Source organism: Tupaia chinensis, unplaced genomic scaffold (genome assembly GCF_000334495.1).
Source record: "Tupaia chinensis unplaced genomic scaffold, TupChi_1.0 Scaffold149011_1, whole genome shotgun sequence".
Classification (NCBI taxonomy): domain Eukaryota; kingdom Metazoa; phylum Chordata; class Mammalia; order Scandentia; family Tupaiidae; genus Tupaia; species Tupaia belangeri.
This window is the reverse complement of record NW_006208857.1, coordinates 1,244,522-1,265,888: the sequence shown is the minus strand read 5'-3', so window position 1 is coordinate 1,265,888 and position 21,367 is coordinate 1,244,522. Positions and strand designations below refer to the sequence as shown.

At 55.3% G+C, this 21,367-nt stretch overlaps 1 protein-coding gene across 1 annotated transcript in view; it reads left to right on the top strand.

The window, feature by feature from the left end:
- The window catches only part of CD9 (CD9 molecule), a 41,676-nt gene that overhangs the window by 13,101 nt on the left and 7,208 nt on the right, over positions 1–21,367 (top strand). Inside the window, exons 2-3 of the mRNA XM_006170832.3 lie at positions 13,630–13,735; positions 21,224–21,321. Of these exons, the coding sequence (XP_006170894.1) occupies positions 13,630–13,735; positions 21,224–21,321 (204 nt within the window). The remainder of the gene's footprint in view (positions 1–13,629; positions 13,736–21,223; positions 21,322–21,367) is intronic.

Here is a 21,367-nt window from a genome sequence, read left to right as displayed (position 1 = left end):
GGACTGCCTTTGCCTCCTGCTTCTCCTTAGGCTGCGTCAGGAATCCCGTCGTCCCGGACGGTGACGCAGCCACAGCTTGTGGCTTCAGTTCTGTGAAACTACATCACACAGGGCCGTGCGCAGCCGCAACTGTACTTGGTCTCCTTTCAGGGAGGGAGCGGAGGACTTCCCTTTACATTCGTCCACAAAACGCTCATGACCAACACCACCCGCTTTGGGGGGAGGTGGGGAAGGGAGGCCCCAGTTTTGCACTTTGCTGGAAATGCCTGTATGGATGCCCAGTTGGCAGGGCGCCTCATAGAGCTTAACTTGGAATCTAATTTACAATAGAAATTGCAAGGGAAAATCTACTTAGCATCCAAACCGAGAAGGGTGGCCTCAACCTGCCTCCAAAAAGGGGATTGATTCCTCTTGTCTAGAAGTTTCCTGGTACCCGGAAAATGGTGCCAAAAGGGTGCAGAGCCAGAGTCCCCATGCATAGAAGAGCAGAAGGGAATGCCGGCCCTGAGGGTGCAAGACCTCCAGGACCACCACCTCTGCCAGCATCCCCGGAGGGGGCGAGAGAACACACCCAAGGCAGTGCCCTGCCTCCTGTCTGCCCTTCCCCGAGGCTGGGACGGATGCCCTGGATCTGAATCGTCACTCATTGGGTCCTAGAGGCAGGGGTTTGAATCTAAGTCAGAGCCTTCTGCCAAGTTCAGCATGACCAGGCCACCCTCCTGTCCCCCAAGCCAAGTCTCCAGGGTCCCGTTCCTCCCACTCACCACCTGGCAGTCGGAAGACAGCACACTGGAGTGGTGCAGCCTCGTTCTCCACGAGGACCTGGCTGGGTCCGACTGGCTCTTATTGGCCGAGCCTTTGGGAGTGAGTTGCTCGCCATCTCTGCGCCTGTACGTAAGAGTAACAAGAGGGTTCGGAGCTCCCTCACGTCAGCCACCTGCCTGCACGTCCTCAGACACGGACGCACCTGTGAAGTCACCATTGTGGCCATTACGTATCTTCCCTCCCCCAGCTCCCGAGGGGCTGCTAACGGACAGAATGCCTGTGGGAAGCCAAGTCAGCACTAAAGCCAGGTGACCTCCAGCCTGACACTCAGCCACCACGTCCGGGCTGGTGGCGGACGAGGCCACTCTGGCGCACAGGAGCAGCCTGGCCCGAGGAGAGCAGGCCGCACAGACTGGGGGAGGGGGAGAAGACCTTGCTGCAGAGGCTGTGGGAGCCTCCCACGTGCTCAGTGAGTCATCAGGGCTTCTTATGCGAAGAGGCGAGGGTTCACCGGGCAGGGCCTGGGTGCTCAGTGCACATGCGGGAGCCCACACAGGTTCCAACTTGAACCGTTTGCCATGACTTCCCGGCTCAGTGGGTTCACGACGCAGTCGTCCAGCCAGTGCCTCCCTTCTCACCTCCTGGCCTCCTGCCCTCTGGGTCTCACCCTTAGCTGTCACCAGGCAGCCGTTCCTGGTGGTGCCCAGGTATGCTCCCCTATCTAAAGAGCGAGTCAGAGTGTTGGCACTCCACTCTCCAGATCAGTGTAACGTGGCAGGCCAGGTTCTGCCCCCTCATTGGGCTGACACCATGAGCTCTCACATACCAGGGCAAGGAGTCTGGAGCTCAGGAGGCTCACACCTCCCGTCCGTGGCTCCTCCTTCCCGTCCGTGGCTCCTCCTTCCCGTCCGTGGCTCCTCCTTCCCATCCGTGGCTCCTCCTTCCCATCCCTGGCTCCTCCCTCCAGTCTCTGGCTCCTACCTCCCGTCCGTGGCTTCGTGCTTTCCGACACCAGCATTTAGAAGAAAGCTGCGCCCGGGGACCAGCAGTTAGCGTAATGGCTATGTCGCTGGACTCCCACATAGTCGACCGCGGTTCGAGCCCCGGACCCGGTGGCTTAAACTCACACCAGGCACGTGTGCGTGCGTGCCCAAGATCCCGAGAGGAGAACAGAGGAGAAGGGATTGCAGTGTGACCATCCCCCCTGGGGGGTGATTTCTCGCTTTCTGTCTCTCTGTCTCTCTCTGTCTGGCGAGCACACACACCCTATAGCAAAAACCTCTCCAAAAAAAAAAAAAGAAAAGAAAGCTGCTCCTGGGGTCAGAGCCCCCTGTCCCGCCTGGCTGCTCAGGGTTTGGAGGCAGAGAGCAGTGGTTCTCAACTCATGCATGTATAAATGAGCCAGAGTTTGACAGCACACAGCCTGCTTGCCTGCCCGCACACCCGTTTCCATGTGGAGAGTCTAGGATGGGGCTGTGAACTTCATCCTCACAGTGCTGCTGCTGGTCTGCGAATCAGATTTCGAGAACCGCTGACCTAGGGAAGCATGTCCTGGGTTACCCATAAGCATACACATTTTTGAACACTCCAGAAAGATGAAGACAAACGCTTGGGAGCCAGTCCTGTGACCTGGTGGCTAAGGGAGCTGGAACCCACATGGCTGACCAGGGGGTTCGAACCCCAGCCTCAGCAGCTTGGACACTCTGGGTGCATGTGCCTGTGTGCCCCATGCACCCTGCCAGGTGGAGACATGGAAGAGAGGAGATTGTGGAATGACCACCTCCCACCATTGAGGTCTGCTTCCCCCTCGTTCTCTGTCTCTGGTAATAACAAAGACGGTAGCTCGGTAATAGTTCCAAGAGCAGGAATTATCTGGAGAACTGGCCCCCAGTCTGGCCATCCTCACAGGGCAGGAGGACTTATGTCCTCGGGGGCTGGGTCTCGGGCTCTTCCACGCATCTCTACTAAATTAAAGCGTGCCCTCCTTGATATTCTTCCACTCTGCTGTGAGCTAAGCGTTTACTTGTGATCCTTGAGGAGGGCGAGTCATGGCAGTCTCTGCTGATTACAGTGGAGTGTGGTTTGTTTGCTCCGTTGGAGGGGCTGGGTGAGGACGGACTCCAAGGCCTCTGGTCCTGCCCAGGTGGCTTTGCCCTTCCAAAGACAAGAGCGCCAGCTTTCATTGGGGTGGGAGGAGCCGATGCAGGGAGGGTTACAGGAGGCCGTGGGGTTGGGATCCTGTTTGTTCTTGCTGCCTCCGCCAGCCCAGCCTGCTGGGTGAATCAGCCCATCCAGGCTTGGCACGCGTAGAGCTGAGGTTGCCGTGGAGATGGGCGAGGCCCGGAGCCCACAGGTCCGGGTGGCCTGACTTGTTTTTAAACGTCGAAGCCCACGAGAACAGAGAGGGCCTTATCTCTTCCGTGGCTCCCATGTTGGGGCCTGTGCTATGCTGGTAGAGGAAGCTTGCATCTGTGGTGTCGGGTCTGTTTCTGGCTTCCTGGGTGCTGTGGACAGCTGTGCCTGGTGGTCTTGCAAGCCCAGTACATTAAGACAAAACAGAACCCCAGGGCCGATAACATCTTCCTGGCGGAGGGAGGTGCCTTTCCTGTCTGTATCTGCTGCTGTAATAACACCTTCCCGCGGGGCTGACCCCACAGACGCGGTCTGCGAGCAGAGATGGACAGAAGCCCAGAGTCTCAGTGAGCGGTCTCCTTGCAGCCCTCCTTGTTTGGGGCTGTTCTACCTGATCTTTGAGGAGCCTTGGAAGGCAGCTTGTGGGTGTGAAGAAAGTAAATTTATCCACCTTCCTCCACCACCCAGGGCTCACACAGACTCTCACAGAAAGCAGAAAACAGAACTGCAGTGTCCCCGGTGACCCTGCCCCCGCCGGCCGCCTCGGACCATAGGACACACGCCAGCGTCCGCCGCCATGTTGTGTCCTCGTGGGCTGTTATTACTGTCATTATCACCCTGCCCTCCTGAATCTGGCCATCATACGTCATTGTTTTCAGAGGGTTCCGAGTGCTGCTCGCTTCGTCTTCACCTACGCCCGAGGTGGCAGGCGGGACGGTACCATACTAAATTGTGTCCACAGGGACCCTGAGATTCAGAGAAGCTGAGCCACTGCTTGTTGTCCCTGGGCTCCCAGGTGGCAGCGCCAGAATTGGCGCCCAGCGCCTGTGCCCATCCCCCAGTTCTCTGTTCTCAACAGAAGGGTGCCGCAGAATGGCCCGGGAACACTGGGACTACTCCTGGGGTGGCGCTGAGGCCATGCATGGTTGGAATTCCCCAAGTGACCCTGACACCCACCCGCTGGGTGGCACGGCTGTGCAGGTGACAGGTGGAGGCCCCAGCACCGCTTCCTCCTTGCTCGCCCTTCGGCGATTTCACCTGCCCCTTACTGAAACTTTTAGACATCTCATGAGCTCACCAGAGTTACCAAACAGCCACTGCTTTTCCAGGACACTGGGAAGCAGTGCCACTTACGACCTGCCCCGGAGCGGCCAGCCCCTGTGAGAATGACCTGCCCTCCACTCTGGGCTTTCTTTTCTTTTCTTTTCTTTTTTTTTTTTTTTTTTTTTTTGCGAAGTTTTTAGCTATAGGGCGCATGCGCTCGCCAGAAAAACAGACAGAAAGCGAGAAATCACCCCCCGGGGGGATGGTCACGCCACAATCCCTTCTCCATTCTCCTCTCGGGATCTTGGGCACACACGCACACGCGCCCAGCATGAGTTTAAGCCACTGGGTCTGGGACTTGAACCGCGATCGACTACGTGGGAGTCCAGCAACATAACCATTACACTAACTGCTGGTCCCCACTCTGGGCTTTCTGAGAGCTGGAAAGAGAAGAACCTTACGCATGTCCTCCTGAAAACGGCATGTGGCCACAGGCTGGACAGTGTCACCATGGTGGAGCCTGATGCCCTCCCAGGCTGATCCGTATGGGAAGGCTCCAGGTTTGTGTCCAGAGACCTCCCTGAATACCCAAGCACACACATGCCCATGACCCTGGGCTGGCGGAAGCTGGGGGGTGGGTCACATCAGGACTCTGTTGTGAGTATGATCTCTCTCTCTCTCTCATAGAAGAAAATAGCAAAACATTTTTAAAAATATAAGGCATAGGGCTGGTAGGTGGCATGGTGGTTAAGGATGCTGGACTCCCACATGGCTGACTACGGTTCAAGTCCCAGACCTAGCAGCTTGCTTTCTCACTTTCCCTCTCTCTTTCTCTCTCTCTCTCACTCTGTTCCTCTCTGGTCAAATTGAAAGAGAGAAAGAAAGTTAAATCAAATAATTCTTTTTTAAAAAAGAATGTCGGGCCAGCTGGTGGCATGAAGATTAAGGCAACTGGATCCCACACAGCTGGCAACATGGTTTGAGTCCCAGATCCAGTGACTTGAAAGCATGTTCACACGTGCCCAAAATCCTAAGAGGAGAAAGAACTACAGCATGGCCATACCCCGTGGGGGTTGCTTTCTCACTTTCTCTCTCTCTCTCTCTCTCTCTCCCCACCCCCCTCCCCCCAGCGAGCACACATTCCCTGTAACTGGGGAGAAAGAACAAAATCTATGGCCAGTCAGGTTAAATTACAGAAGAGACCGGGAGGAAAAGCAGTCCTAACCAAGACCACCATTGTTTACCATGAAAGGATTTTAAGTGGGATTTGCCCCAGAGGCAGACATGGCGTTTTCCACCTCGGGGCCAGGTTGCAGCCCCACCCCACCCCGTGCACACAGGGAACCCCCTCCTTCCAGCCGTTGCCCTTTCCTCCTCTGGCTTCCTGGTCTTTCTGTAAGCCTGCGTCCAGAGTCCCACCAGCGGGCCTGTCTGTGCGGACCTCCTCAGGTTCCAACTGGAACTAGTTTTGCAAACTTGGCATGGGCTCCTCAGAGCTGCCAGGTGCCCCTAAGCTCCGTTACACTTTGATTTTTTTTTTTTTTTAATCCTCCTTTGAATTGGAAGCATTCCCTGTAACTGCAGGTCCGTATTTCAGTGTTAGACTTCTGGGCCTGTCCCTGGTGAGATCCAGTGTGACTTACCGAATCCTCACCTCGGCGTGGGTGCCTTCGTGAACTGTGCTTTCAGTGGTGATCGCCCGTGGGACCAGGTGGTGGCCGGAGCCCGTTCACTGTGTCCTGAGTTGGGGCACTGCTGGGTCTTCATGTCACCTGAGCCTGGCTTACGTCCCAGGTGACCAGGACACCTGTGTGTTCATCAAATTGTGAGTTGTTGACTGGGACCAGCAGATGGAGTAATGGTTATGTTGCTGAACTCCCACGCAGTCGACCACAGTTTGAGTCCTGGACCTGGTGGCTTAGATTCCTACCAGGCGCGTTTGTGTGCGCGTGCATGCCCAGAATCCCAAGAGGAGAATGGAGGAAAAGGGATTGCGGTGGGGCCATCCTGCTTGGGGGGAGATTCTCACATTCTGTCTCTCTAGCGAGTGCTCGCACCCTATAGCAAAAATCTTTCTTAAGAAGAAAAATTGTATTGTTGGGCTGGCTCCATAGTCTGGTGATTAGGGGAGTCCCATCCCATATGGCCGTATGGCTGACTGCAGTTCGAGTCCCAGCCCCAGTGGCTTGAAAAACACTCCAAGTGGGCATACCCGTGTGCCCCAAATCCTGACAGGGTAGAGAAATGGAGATGGGCCCCGTCCCATTGGGGGGGGCTGCCTCCCTCTCGCCTTCTCTGGCTAGCTCAGGCCCTCTGAAAGTTTAAAAAAAAAAAAAAAAATTGAAGTCACCCTGGACTTCTTTGGGGGTGAGCATGCCATAGAGTTGCTGATAAGGAGTGAGGGCAACAATGAATGGGCTTTGTTTTTGTTTTTCTTGTTTTGTTTAATAATTATTTATTTTATTTTATTTATTCTTTTTTTTTTTTTAATTTGACCAGAAAGTTTTTTTTTTTTTTTAATTTGACCAGAAAGAGAGAGAGGGCGAGTGGGGAAGCAAGCCACCAGATCCGGGACTTGAACCGTGGTTGGCCATGTGGGAGTGTCCAGCACCTTAACCAACACGCCACCTGCTGGTCCCCAAGGGCTTTTGTAGGTCCTGCCCTTAAATGTCATTGCGACATCCGTGGCGTGCAGAAAGGGACGCCCTGGTTATCCTTTGAATACTCCCCAAGCCACCTCCCGGGTCTTACCCAGTGCGTTTTCTGGACGAGTAATTCTTTGTCGTTTCTGTTTTTGTGAGATATCAGAAGGTGAAGTCAGATGGGAAGCCAGGTGGGAACGGACCAGGAGAGGTGATTTGGGTGGATTTCAGAGAGTTCCCTTCACTGAAATAACGATCATCCGTTTAGTTTCTGCGTCTTTCATGAGAGACAGAGCAAGCGCCTGGGCGTGTGCGCTCCCCTCTGCCCAGCCCGCAGCTGCTCAGGCTCTCGGGCATGCGCGCTCCTGGCGCCTTTCGGATCCACTTGGGTTCTGAACTGCTGGTTGTGCTGGCTTCCAGCTCTGCGGATCAGTACGCCACCACCTCGCCACTGAGGTGGCCCAGCCATTCATTTTCTGAGTCCTTTCTTCACTGATGCCCTGTTCTGTCCAAAGTATGGGTGGGCAGGGATGGGGAGAGACAGAAATGACTTAGAGGGCACCCCGACATCAGGGAGCTGTGTTCTCACGAGACTGAGACCAGCGCCAGCTTAGAGGAAGGACAGGGTATGAGGGTGCTGGGGACGCCGCATGGGGGCGGGGCGGAGGGGGCTGCCTTTGCCTGGGAGCAGCCTGGGTAAATCTCCAGGCAGCAGCAGGCCACGGAGGTTGGGGGGGTCGCATTCCTGGCTTTAGGAGGGTCCATCTAAGGAAGGATGAGGAGGAGGAGGCAGGGTTCGAGGCTGCCAGTGTCAGAGAGAGCAAAAGCCCCAGGACTTGGTGACCTGCTGAGGCCGCGGCTATCTGCAGCCTTGGAGAGGAAGAGCTGGGAGAGCTAGGCAGTGGCTTGTTAGTGAGGACTGGGGGTGGCAAAGCCACAGCGTGGGGACACGGGAACGCCCGGAGCAAGCAGCAGCGCGGCGAGGTGGAAGAAAGAGGGTTTTGTTTCTGGTTTTGTCCTGTGTGGTGTTTTAGGATAGAGAGACCTGCCTGTGTGTTGTTGGCAAAGAGTGAAAAGACGAGGGGCCGAATCGCAGAGGCAGGCAGGAAGGCCATTGATGGAGCAGGTTCTGGAAGGAGACAGGAAGCTTTGACAGCGGGGCCCCCACTTTTCGCACTCTTAGTTTTAGACATGCAGAAAAGTCCAGGTGCTGGCACAGAGTCCCCTGTGCTCCACACCTCTGTCCCTGTCCTGCCCTATATCACCACGTAGAGTCCATCGCCGCTCAGAAACCAGCACCAGGTCGTCGCTGTTGACTGGACTCGACTCCCTCGGAGTTCCCTGGTTTTCCACTCCTGTCCTTTCTGTTCCAGGATCCCACACAGGACACGTGACAGTTGTCATGTCTCCCTAATCGCCCCCAGTCTGGGACGGTTTCTCTGTCTTTGTTTTTCATGCCCTTGGCAGTTTAGAGAAGTGCTAGGCAAGTATTCATAGACTCTCTGGGTTGGGTTTGTCTGGTGTTTTTCTCATAGCCCATGAGAAAATAATTTCATCTTTTTAGAAAAAGCATTCGCCTGCGTGAAGAAAGGAAGACAGGGGGCTTCCATTTGGCTTTGGCTAGAGACAGAGGAGGCCACGGCCCTCTCTCCATCCCCACTGGCCAGCTGGGAGCAGGCAGGGACTGTCCTTTCCAGACCGGGTGCGAGAGGTTGTTGAACTGAGCATCAGGTGCCCGGATCCCGGGAGGAAGGGTAGCACAGAGGCGGTCATGTGACTGACGGGACTAGCCCGGGCCAGTCGCCAAACCTGAGCGGAGACCATCAGCTCCAGGGCCAGCCCGGCTGAGAGGTAACGCACTGCTCAAGTGACACTAGATCCACGTGGAAGACCGTGGGCTCAGTTCCCCAGTTGTCTGTCTCTGTCTCCTGTTCTCATGAAAGTAGTAAGCTTGAAAGAAGGAAAATCCCAAAGACTGAAAGAAAGAAAAGCTCTGGTTGATTGATTGATGTTCATTTGCTTCAGGGGCATGTGCACTTGCTGGAGAGAGATAGCCAGAGAAAGAGGGCTGAGGGAGTGAGAAATCCTTCCTCTTCGGGGGTTTGGCCACGCTGCAGGCCCTTTTCTAGTCTCCTCTTGGGATTTTGGGCATGCACATATGTGCACCTGGTGTGTTTTCCAAGCCACCACATCCGGGACCCAAACTGCAGTCAGCCGTGTGGGATCCAACCTCCTTAACCACCATGCCACCTTCTGGTCCCTAAGGTCTGTTATGCCGTTTTCCATGTCTCCAGAGCCAACTGCTTCTCCTTTTCCCTTGTAGCAAAGCGTGTGGCCCTGACAACCACGTAGCCAGCAATAGGTTTGGAGTGGCGTCCACACAAACGGACTGCAGCTGCCGCGTCTAGCCTTGCACCTGGGTGTGGTGGGGCTGGGCTCCCTTTCCCTCTGGTTCCAGTTCTCCAGCCCCGTCCTCCTTGCCACCTGGGCACACAGACCAGATCCGAGGCTGGACTTCCATGTACTAGCTCAGGGCCCGTGAAATTAAGGCTCTCTGTGTCGTGAAAGGGGCCTCCCTCCACGGAAGCATTTGCAGAAGCCCAGCTCCTGCTCTGAGCAGCTTCTGTGCAGACCGTAGCTTGACACCCCGTTGGTGTGGGATGGTTTTATCCTTTGCGCAGTGACTCGTTCAGGAGCTTTCCGGCAGGTATGGGGGAGTAAGGCGACGTCAGAACAGTTCCTCGATGTGCACCACCTAGAACAGAAAGGGCAGCAGCCGGAGTCCCAGGCACCCTTACGATAGCATCACCAGCAGGAGGACAAGCAGAGGGCCAGGCTGAGGAATGGGATCCTGGCTAGGAGCCGCCCCAACCGGGAACCTTCCAGTGTCGTGACCCTCCAGCTGACAGTTTTCATGTCCAGAGAAAGGCCAGCAGTCTTCCAGTCCCCACGGTCTGACTGGGCCTCTGAGTGCTGGGGTGGGGAGGGAGAGTGTCACTTTCTTGTTTAGCTTTCCAGGGCCCTGGGGAACAAGGGCCAGCCCAGCACTGGGGTGTGCTTGTCCCGATTCCCGGGTATGTAGGTTCACGCCGGAGTGTTTCCATTGGGGCTTCCCACCCCCTGCATACATGGTAGTGCCCTTGAGGGTGTCAAGAGGACCCAACCTGGAGCCAACAGGTGGCGTAGTGGCTAAGGTGCTGGACTCTCAGCGCCAACAGGTGGCGTAGTGGCTAAGGTGCTGGTCTCTCAGCAGCCCACCACAGTTCAAGTCCTAGACCTGGTGTTTGCTCCTCCCACGTTCTCTTTCTTTCTCTCTCTCTCTCTCTATCTCTCTGGTCAAACTAAAATAAATAAATAAATAAATATTAAATAAGATAACTTTTTTTAATTGAGAGAGAGCGAGAAGGAAAGTGAGAAAGCAAGCTACCAGGTCCAGGACTTGAACCATGGCTGGCCATGTGGGAGTCCAGCGCCCTTAACTACCTCGCCACCTGCTGGCCCCTCACTTTCTCTTTCTTTCTCACTGTATCTCTGTCTGTCTCTGGTGAGCACACATGCCCTATGACAAATTAAAAATAAATCAATAAAATAAAATCTTTTTTAAAAAAATGATAAAAAGAGGCTGGCAGATGGCATGATGGTTAAAGGCGCTGGACTTCCACATAACTGACCACGGTTCAAGTCCCGGACTTGGCAGCTTACTTTCCCACTTTCTCTCTCTCTCTCTGTCTCTCTCAGTCAAACTAAAAATAATAATAATAATAGATAACTTAAATAATTCTTTTTTAAATAAAGAAGAGGACCCAGTCTGGACAGAAGTGCCTGGGCTGGGTCCTGGGGAGGCTCGTGCTTCTCCCCCGTCGAGCCGTACTCAGCTCCCTTGGAGCAGGCACCTCTGTGTCTCATTGCCAGAGGGCGCGTGCACTCACTAGAGAGAGCCAGAGAGGGAGAAAGAGAGCACCTTCCCGGTGGGGTGTGGTCACACTGCAGTCCCTCCATTTCTCCACCCTGTCAGGGTTTGAGGCATGCGCACACAGGCACGTTTTCCCAGCTGCCAGGGCTGGGATTCGAACCATGTGGGATCCAGCTCCCCTAACCAGCAGCCCAGAGGGCTGATCCTTGCATGCTTTTATTAATGAGAAAAGCCAGACCCATGCGTTTGACACCCACCAAGAAAAGCTCTCAGATTCAGGTTGGTTGGTTTGTTGTTTTAATTGCCAGAGGGTGCGAGTGTTGGACAGAAAGGACCGAAGTTCCCCCAGTAGGGCGTGCTCACACCACGGTCCTCCATCTTGTCAGAATTGGGGGGCATGCACATAAACCAGCGTGCACATCAAGCCACCAGGGCCAGAATTCAGACCACGGTCGTCCACGTGGGAGCCAGTTTCCATAACCACTGCACTAGGCCCTCGGGCACAGGCCGCTTCCGTGCCTGTGAGCCCTGTGTCTGTGAGGTTTTCTCTTGGACCTGTCCCAGCCACGGCACTTGGTGTCATACTCTTACTGGAGTCTAGCAGCGCCATAGCTAAGGTGGGGCGGAGACATTGGAGATACTGAGCATCTGTCCACGGGGCTGGGAGGGCAGTGCTGGTGCCCCTGGTGCTGGTAAAGTAGGAGTTGTTCTCCCAGAGCCCGCTTGAAACCTCCTCCAGAAATGTTTTCTTTTTTCTTTCTTTCTTTCTTTCTTTTTTTTTTTTAATGAGATTTTTGCTGTGGGGCAAGTGAGCTCACCAAAGAGAAAGTGAGAAATCACCCCCAGGGGGATGACCATGCCGAGGTCTCTTCTCTCAGGATTCTGGGTATGCATGCACATATGCCTGGTGTGAATTTTAAGTCTCCAGGTCTGGGACTCGAACCATGGTCGATTAGATGCCAGTCCAGCAACACAGTCACCACGCCATCTGCTGGTCCCCAGAAGCAGTTTTTTCCTAATACTGTCTCCTTTTATGTTTTGTTTTTTAAAAAAATAATTATTTTATTTACTTATTTTAATTTGACCAGAGAGGGACAGAGCGAGAGAGAAAGCAAGCTGCCAGTTCAGACTCAAACTGCAGTTGGCCATGTGGGAATCCAGTGCCCTTAACCACCATGCCGCCTGCCAGTCCCGTCTCCTTTGTTCTTTAGCCATACTTCAAAGGCGAAGAAGGGCCGCCTCTTATTCCCTGTTTTCAGATGGGGAAATGCAGCAGGAGAACCCTGAGCCAGGATTACAGACCTTCATGTGGAAACAGCCATAGGGCCAAACCAGCTGCGCCCTGGGGTGGAGGCAGAGAGGCAGCTCCTGCAGGCTGGGGGCTGTTCCTGTTGTTGCCCCACCACACTCCCCCCAACACTTCCAAGGGAAGCCTGTCACACTGCAGGCTGTCCTGGTGCCTGGGGCAGGGAACCAGCAAGGTCCCTGCAGAGCAGACTCTTCCATCAGGGCGCCTGGGTCCAGCCTCTGGCCCAGAGCCCACCCACTCCTACGTCTAGCCAGCCGCTGCCCTGGAGCTTGTGAGTCACCCCCCAGCAAGCCCTGGTACGAGCGAGCGGGCGCTCAGCTGGCACCGAAGGAGCTTGGCAAGGGCCCCCACACGGCATCCAGTTCCGAGCCAGGCCAGGACATGGCCTTGTAAGAGAGAGGGGCCCTTGTGCACAAGCGAGGGAGGGCTCCGGCGTGCCTCCAGGGACGTCACTGCTGCCTTCATGGCGTGTCCATGTCTGTGACCACGCCCACGTCGGAAGATGGAGGACACCCTCACACGTACACACGCCATGTGCTGTTTCCTCCCTGGGGGCAGAGCCCTCCCTCCACCTCGAGATGGCCACAGCTTTATGATAGTCACTCTCGTTTTCACTTCACCATTTGTATGCACGTGTAAGTCAACCGTCCACATCCAGTTTCCATACGGGTTCAGCCAACCGTGGATGGAAAATGTTACATGGGTGGTGGACGGGTGCTTTGTGTAGTCAGAATTACCACGGCTGGGTCCATTCCTAACTTTCCCCTGGTCGTTACTCCCCAGTGGTGCTGTGTCACGGCTGTCCACATAGCCCTTATATCGTATCAGTATTGTAAACAATCTAGAGGGATTTTAAAACAAGGGGGTGTGCAGACCTTATGCACATGTACGACACCATTTTATAGAAGAGACTTGAGCAGCTACAGATTTTTTTAGGAGAGATTTTTGCTATGGGGTGCATGTGCTCACTATAGAGACAGAGAGGCAAAAAGTGAGAAATCACCCCCCAGGGGGATGGCCACACCGCAATCCCTTCTCCTCCATTCTCTTCTCGGGATCTCGGGCACACACATATGCCTGGCGTGAATTCTAAGCTACCAGGCCCGGGACTTGAACTGCGGTTAACTCTGGGAGGTCCAGTGACGTAACTGTTCTGCCATCTGCTGGTCCTGACCCAGCTACAGATTTTTGGTGTCTGCCGTGGGTCGCACACCAATCTGTCAGGGATTCAGGGACAGCTGTGTACAGAGGGGGGCACCCTTACGGGGACTCGTCTGTATGTGTCCTGGGGCTGTTGCTGCTTCTCTTAGCCCTGCCAGTGCCCTTCGCAGCGCCTGTAGCCACAGTTACCCGTTTTCGCTGCCAGGTAGTGTTCTGTTGCCTATAAAATACCCATTCTGCTGCTGGCTGGCTGGTAGGTAATTATTTTTTTTAGCTCGTGGATTGATCACACACGCCTCCTACTGGCTCCCACCACCAGGTGCATGCGAGGGGCAGGAACCTGGGCAGTCCCAGAGTCCTTTGCCTGTCTGAAATTCCCCCGTCAGAGCTCGGGCTGTGTCGAGCCCGGTGACCAGCATTCATGCCGCTGTCCTGTCTTACAGCTCGCCGGGATTGCAGTCCTCGCCATTGGACTATGGCTTCGATTCGACTCTCAGACCAAGAGCATCTTCGAGCAAGAAAATCATAATAATTTCAGCTTCTACACAGGTGAGGGGGAAGGCTTGGTGCTTCCTAACTTGGGAGACACCGACCCAGGGACTTGGGCTTGGGAAGGACCTCAGCTCTGGCCACATCTGCCGGTCAGGTCCTTTCAAGTTGTATGCTTTATTTTCCCTTTTTTCTTTCTTTTTTCTTTTTTTTTCGTTTTTGTAGTTGTGCCCATGACTTTGCGTCTGACTGCTGTGGTTTCTTTTCATGCTGGCCTGGTCAGGCACCCTGACCATGCTCTGAGGTGAAGCTGGCTCTGCCAATGTTCCATCACTCTCAAAGGTTTAAGAACCTCTGTCTCGGGACCAGCATTAGCATAATGGCTATGTCGCTGGACTCCCATGTAGTCGACTGCAGTTCGAATCCCGGACCCAGTGGCTTAAACTCATGCTGGGTGCGTATGCATGTGTGCCCAAGATCCCGAGAGGAGAATGGAGGAGAAGGGCTTTTGGCATGGCCATCACCCCTCGGGGGTGATTTCTCGCTTTCTGTCTGTCTCTCTCTGTCTTCTTGGCGAGCGCACATGCCCTATAGCAAAAACCTCTCCAAAAGAAAAAGAACCTGTGTCTCACCCCTGATGTACTCTCCTAATCGCTTGTCTTCTTGGGCTTCATCATTTCCTTAACTCAGAAACCTTCGTCCTGGGACGCTGCAGTGCCAGAAGAGAGTAAGAGGCTCTTCTGTTCAGACAGGGACCAGGGACTCAGACCCAGGAGACCAGCCGCCCGGGAGGTACAGTCAGAACTAATAGGGAGCCTGGAAGTCACCCTGTCCAGGGCCAGCTCTGCCGTAGCAGCTACATGCTGCTTGAGAAAGCGGATCCCACATGGTGGCCACCGTTCAAGTCGCGGCCAGTCAGCCCGAGACACACACCCGGCCTGCGTGTACGTATCCAACATTCGGTGGGCTAGAGGGCCGAGGGAAGGAGACCAGCCTGACCAGACCCCTCGGGGGTACTCTACTCTCTCTCCATGTCTCGGGAGCACATGCTTATTACGAATAAAGGAAAACTTAAAAAAGAGAAAGAAAGAAAGAAAAGAGAGAGAGAGACCCAGTTCAGTCCTTTGGGTCTGTGGTAATGAGAAAAATCCATGTTTTTGTTGGTTTTGGATTTTGGTGTTTTTTTGTTTTGTTTTGTTTTGTTTTGTTTTTTTTAAGCTGTTTCATTCATGAGAGAAAGGAGGCATCCCCAACGGGTCTTATTTTTCTTTCTTTCTTTTTTTTTTTTTTGGAGAGGTTTTCACTATAGGGCGCGTGCACTCACCAGAGAGACAGAGAGACAGAAAGCGAGAAATCACCCCCCAGGGGGGATGGCCACACCGCAGTCCCTTCTCCTCCATTCTCCTCTCGGGATCTTGGGCATGCACACACACGCACCCAGCGTGAGTTCTAAGCCACCGGGTCCGGGACACGAACCGCGGTCGACTACGTGGGAGTCCAGCGACATAGCCATTACGCTAACTGCTGGTTCCCCCCAGCAGGTCTTTACACTGTCGTCTCCCCCAGTGTCGGCTGGCCCAGATCCTGCACACACACCCTTGTGTGCCCTGGGGGCGTCGGGACCTCTCATCTCGTCCAGCACGGACGTACCTCATTACCACTGGGCCACTTCTGGCACCCCTTGTGTTTTCTTTCCTTTTTTCTTTTTTTTTCCCCCGAGGTTTTTGCCTTAGAGCATGTGCACTCACTGGGGGGGGAGAGAGAGAGAGAGATAGACCTTGAGAGGGAAAGTAAGAAATCACCCCCCGGGGGGATGGCCAGGCCACAGTCCATGTTCCTCCCGGGATCTTGGGCACACACACACACCCTGCATGAGTTTCGAGCCACCGGATCCAGGACTTGAACTGCATGTGAGAGTGCAGCCTGCTGGCCCCATGTGATTCCTTCTTACATGTTTTCCACACTGCGTTTGCTCAAGGGGAGAGATTTCCAATTTAAATGTTCCAGAAGCCTCTGCACAGGAATGGACTAGGCAGGTCCCTGGCCACCCCAGACTCCGTGGGTCTTTTCTAGTACTTTCTCTCCCCCCACCCAAGGACAGGCTTCTCTCAGACCGGAGGGAGAGACTCCGTGGGTCTTTTCTAGTACCTTCTCTCCCCCCCGCCAAGGACAAGCTTCTCTCAGACCGGTGGAAGACTGAGGCCTGGACGTGCAGTTTCCCGGTTTCTGGGTAAACTCCGAGTGGCCCTACTTTCTGCTTAGGTTGGGAGGAGGAGACATTTCATTTGCGAGAAACAAAAGCAGCCCCCTATTTTTAGGATGGCGCTGTCATGTCATCAGGCTCAGTGTGTAAGTTTGGTCATTTCCTTTCCAGCCACCAAAAAGTTATTTTTGCAAAAGTCAGAGAAACCAGCCTGACTGCTGAGGGTTATCTCCGGGGCCTTCAGGGAGAAGGCAGCCCATCCCCACTTTCCCGGCCTCCCCCGCCGTACCCCTGGCCTGCCCCAGGCCAGGCTGGCACCGGGAAGGAAGGCCAGGAGAGGGGCTTTGAAACCAGCCCCTTCACTTGTGTAGAGCCGGGTCCCTAACTCTAACCCTGCGTGTAGTTTCTTGTTCTCAGTGCCTTTTGTTTTTGTTAGCTGGCTTTTTAGTACGCTTCTCCCTATTGTCAGAAAGGAGTGAGGGAAAGAAAAGCACAAGGTATGTTGTTTTTAAGAACTAAACACACACACACACATGCACACGCACGCACACACACACTCCACACCGAGCTTTTAGGGAACGAGTTTCCATAGCACCCTGACTTGTTTTAGCAACGGAGCATTTTTGTGAGTCAGTGGCAGGCTTGGAATGCCACCCTGCAGAGCAGGAGGAGTGGGGGCCCAACGGGGAGGATGTAGGAGGGCAGGCTGCCCAAGGGAGACCCTTTCCCCTCCATGCCCTGCCCACAGGAGCAAGCCCTGTTTGTGGCTAAGTTTCCCAAGCAAGAGCCCCATGGCCTCCTGGTGCGTCTCCCAGAATGCACACTCAGTCCTCCCATTGCTCTGCCCTTTCCTAACACAACCCCGGTTTTTCTTTTTGCTCTCTGGAACTCTGGCTAAGTTTGCACACAATCGGTGCACGCCGGCTTTCCTGCCAAGGGTGGGCCACGTATCGGGTAGTCCCCCAGGATGCTCCCGTGCCCCTGGGCCTGTGGCAAGTTCGTGCCGGCGCTCAGTGATGCTCAGACGACAGTGACGCCGCACCTGTCGGGACATAGCCTGTGGTTAGCGACCCGAGGCTGTGTGCTTAGGCGTGGGGAAGGCGCTCTTTGCTAAGTAGGTGGCACCAGGAAGGAGGCGCCATTCATGTCGAACCTGTTCTTTGGATGTGCTCGTTGTCTGCACCGTTGTACAATTCCATCTTTGTGCCTCCGCAAGGAGCGTGGATTCCCGTTTCACGGAGGGAAGAACTGAGGCCCGGAGAGGGTAAATACCATCCGCAGGCGCATCCCCGTTTAGAGCCCAGCCTGCGAACGCTGCTTCCTGCGTTGTACACGCTGGGCTGTGGGAGGAGAGAAGGTCCACGCTGGCCGAACAGTCCCTGCCAGAGGGCCTGGCGGTGCTCTCAGCCTCTGACCTCACTCAGATTGCAGTCGGGGACAGAAGCCCTGTCAGGGCTCTCGCCAGCAGGTGGCGAGTGGGAAGCCATGCGAAGTGGCGGGAGAGCGGTGAGCCTGCGGCTGGAGGAGTCGGTGCCTGCCTCTTGGAACCTCACAGGACTCAGATCTGCAGGTCACTACAGGCCCCCAGGCAGTTCAAAGTGCCCAGGAGAGCGACTGGACCAGAGGAACGTGGGTCCTTGCAGCTGGACCCCTTCTGGGGAAAGAGCTCGCTATGCAGGCATGGGCGTGCTCACAGACACCCAGAGCACAGGGTGGCGCGAGGACCCTGGAACACCGGCATGCTGAGCAGCCGCTGGGTCCGGCTGGCCCCACATTGTCACTGCCCATTTTGGGAAGGTGAATAATTGTCGTCCGCGGGCAGAGAGTCAGGGAGACTTACTGCCCTACTGCGCTGAGACCTGCCCTTTTTTATTTTATTTTATTTTATTTTTTTTAGAGAGAGAGTTTTTTTGCTATAGGGCATGTGCACTCACCAGAAAGACAGAGAGAGAGAGAGAGGCAGACAGAAAGCGAGAAATCACCTCCAGGGGGGATGACCATGCTGCAGTCCCTTCTCCTCCGTTCTCCTCTCAGGATCTTAGGCACGCACATGCGCCCGGCGTGAGTTTAAGCTCCCGGGTCCAGGACTCAAACCATGGTCAACTATGTGGGAGTCCAGCGATGTAACCGTTACACCATCTGCTGGCCCCGAGACCCGGTGGATGAGCTTAGCATGCCAGCCACACACTGGCTGCTGCTCCTCTGACACCATGGGGTGGCTGCCCCGTGATGGGGGCACTTGCACGGTCCAGGGCCTCCCACAGTCCCGCCCGGCCATGCGGCTGACTCTTCAAGAAAGGAGCCAGGGTGCCTTTGCTCCACTAGGGTCTCTTACAGCTTACAGACTGCATAACCAGGCCAAGAAGCAAGCGAGGAAAGAACTTTCCAGCATCCACAACAGTTGCTCGTGAGTCCAGAGCAGCCGACAACCTTATATGGGCCTTCTCTCCAATCCGTGGCCCTGGGAGACTCACCCATCACAGTGTTTGTAATCCCAGGCTGCAAACATGTTGGGGAACTTGGTTTTCTTGGTCCCAGGCCACCGGCTCTTCTTAACTCCTTGCTGTCCTTCCAGCACCACAGCCACGGAACGATGGCCTCTAGGGGCTCCCCGCAGAGCCATGAGTGTCCGTGCCTCGTAGCTGCTCTCCCGAATCATGACCAGGTACCTGGTGACTTTCAGGACCCCCGGCACTTGGCCTCAGCAAGCCAGCATTTTCACTCTGGCTTGTGGCTGGGGGCAGTTTGTCCCCCTGAGCCTCATTTTCCCCATCCCGTATGCACAGCTGACCTGCAGCACTTCTCTGAGGCTCGTGGAATTCCACCATCCTGTTACCTGTGAGCACAGCCATCCATGGGGGGGAGAAGAACCAAGAGGGCCGTTGTGGGGGAAGTTAGGTCCTGGGAACTCCTGGCGGAGCGACTTGGAAGTTATAAACAGTTAGGAGCAAGTGGAGGCCAGAGACTGCCTGATTCTGCTGTCCACGGGTGCTGTTTGGAAAATGGGGCTGGGGTGGTGACAGATGAGGCGTCCTCTCCCTGCCTAAGCCCAGAGCCCTGACCGACAGGTGGAGGAGAACGCCTCGTTGCTTGGACCGGACACGCTAGCATGCGTGTCAGCCTGAGAAAGGGCAGAATAAACAGCCCTTGAGCAAATGAACACGGTAATCCTAGGGGAGGCCCTGTGACCAATCACTTTTTCCATGAGCCAGACAGAAAGCTAACATTCACTCGTTTTATAAAGGGGAACACTTTGTCATTTATCAGCAGCAGCCTTTGCTAACAAGCTTGGGGCGTGGACTGTGAGGGTGAGTCGCCTTCCCAAAGAGAAGTTCTGCTGGCTCTTTAAAAACACAGCCTGAGCCCTGCTGGGATTCCAGACTTCCAGGGGGCCCCTGGAGCTGCTGTGTAGCCTGGTGGCTCTGCTAAGATCCCCACAGACTGCTGCGAGGGAGGTAGAGGGGGGTCTCACCCCAGCTGGAGCAGATAGGCAGCTGTCGGAGCAAGATTGAAAGCCAGTGACCCTCTGTCGTTAAATGAGCCTCTGCCGAACTCTCGGATGAATGTTTAATATTAACCAAGGGGCCCACTATGAGAATGTGTGCCCTTTCTGCTGGGGAAATGCTTTTTCCAGGAACAGCTTGCTTGCTGCTGCCCTGACTCCCCGGGCTTCTGCCTGGGTCGCTGGGCCTATGAACTGGGATCTGGACTTGACGAAAACACGCCTGTCTGTTCAATCCCACTCGGCCCTATTCCGTGTGCTCGTAAATCCTTTTGACCTCTTCATGCCTGCTATTTGCTGAGCCCCTGCCCTGGTGCTCAAAGGAGTGGCCTCATCCTTCGTTGTCTTGTCCTAGGGAGGTGGGGAGACACCGGAGCCATCTTCTGCCTCGGCCTGCTGGTGGCCCCATGTTAGAGCAGAGGACTAAGCGAGGCGGCCCCTCTTCCCCAGTGCCCATGCATGGGGCCACCCTGCCTCCCGAGGCCAGCCTGCGGACACAGTATCTGACCGCCTAGGAGGTTGGGACTGGACTCGAGGACAAGATGCATCTGTCCCCTTGCCCAGTCTGGGCTGGGCGTGCACGGGAACAATGCCCGTATTCATGCCGCGTGGGCTCTGCCAGGAGGGCCACGTGACCTGACATCACGACAGATGTGGGGACGGGGAGGCACAAACGCTCCTGTGTGTGCTCTGTCTGTGCTACCCAGAGCTCAGCTGCGGGCCCAGAGCATGGCTTGTTGGCTGCAAAGCCTCAGCCCTCCTGAGGGTGCAGAGGGGGGACAGTGAAGTCACTTGCCACCTGCCGAGAGTTCTCCTCATGGATGCTGCTGTGTGTTGGGGGCACATGTCATAGACTCCCGCTCTTTCACTTTTAGCTCTTATGACTATCGGGTCTCTTGTAGGCTAAAAGGATCTTTTGGAATTTTCTAGCAGCCACCCTCTTTAACCTTACCTATAGGGAAATTGAGATCCAGAGAGGCCTCACCAGTAGCAGTGTTGGGACCAGCACAAGGGTCTTCTGACCCCGGGTCTGTGTCCTTTGCATTAGAACGTGGTGCTCGGGCCGCTGCCAGCAAGTGCCCTGGGGCGTCGCTAACCACAGGTGTGACCCGGCAGTGGCCCGGAGGCATCTCTCCTGGGCATCAGGCAGAGGTGGTTGTCCTGGGGCCGGCATGTCCGGTATGCACAGCCTCTCGCTGCTGGAAGCTCTGATAGCATCCTCTGTGAGGGCACCCTGCCAGGCTCACAGAGTCCCAGAAAGTTGGCCTGGGTTTAGGGGTCCACGTTAACTAGCTTGAGTGGATCCATCTCTCTGGAAACAGCTTGCAGGCTGGAGCCGTCCTGGGGGTTCCCACTGATGTTCCTGTCCTAGACAAGGGCTTGGCTGATGATCAGGAGAGGAGGCCTGACAAGGCAGGCCTGAAGACGGGCAGGTGGAAAGTAGATGGGAGCAGGGGCAGAGCGGGCAGATTTGGGGTTCTGTTTTGTTTTGCTTTCATTTCTTTCTTTCCCACGAGAGAAAGAGAGTGCTAATGGGGTCCTCGTGCCCCAATCCCCTCCACCCCACAACCAGCCCTGGGCCATGGCACACATGTGCCTCATACTTGAGGAGCTCTCCGGACTTGAACCGGAAACCCTCTCATGTTGGCCGGCCTCGCAGAGCACCACATGTACTGCTGTGCCACTGTTAGCCCCCACCCCATTGTTTAAGGAAGGGAACTTCTTTCTGAGATGGGGGCGGTAAGAATGGGGAAGGCGGAGTCGTGCAGAGAAAAGGAGTTGCAGCAGCTGCCCGGGCCCTGGTGGTCCCCACGCGAGCCTCCTCCCTGCTGTGCTCCTGCAGGGGTCTACATTCTGATCGGGGCCGGGGCCCTCATGATGCTGGTCGGCTTCCTGGGCTGCTGCGGCGCTGTGCAGGAGTCTCAGTGCATGCTGGGATTGGTAAGTAGCCCTTTGCGGTTCCCCACAGCCACTGGACTCCTAGCCC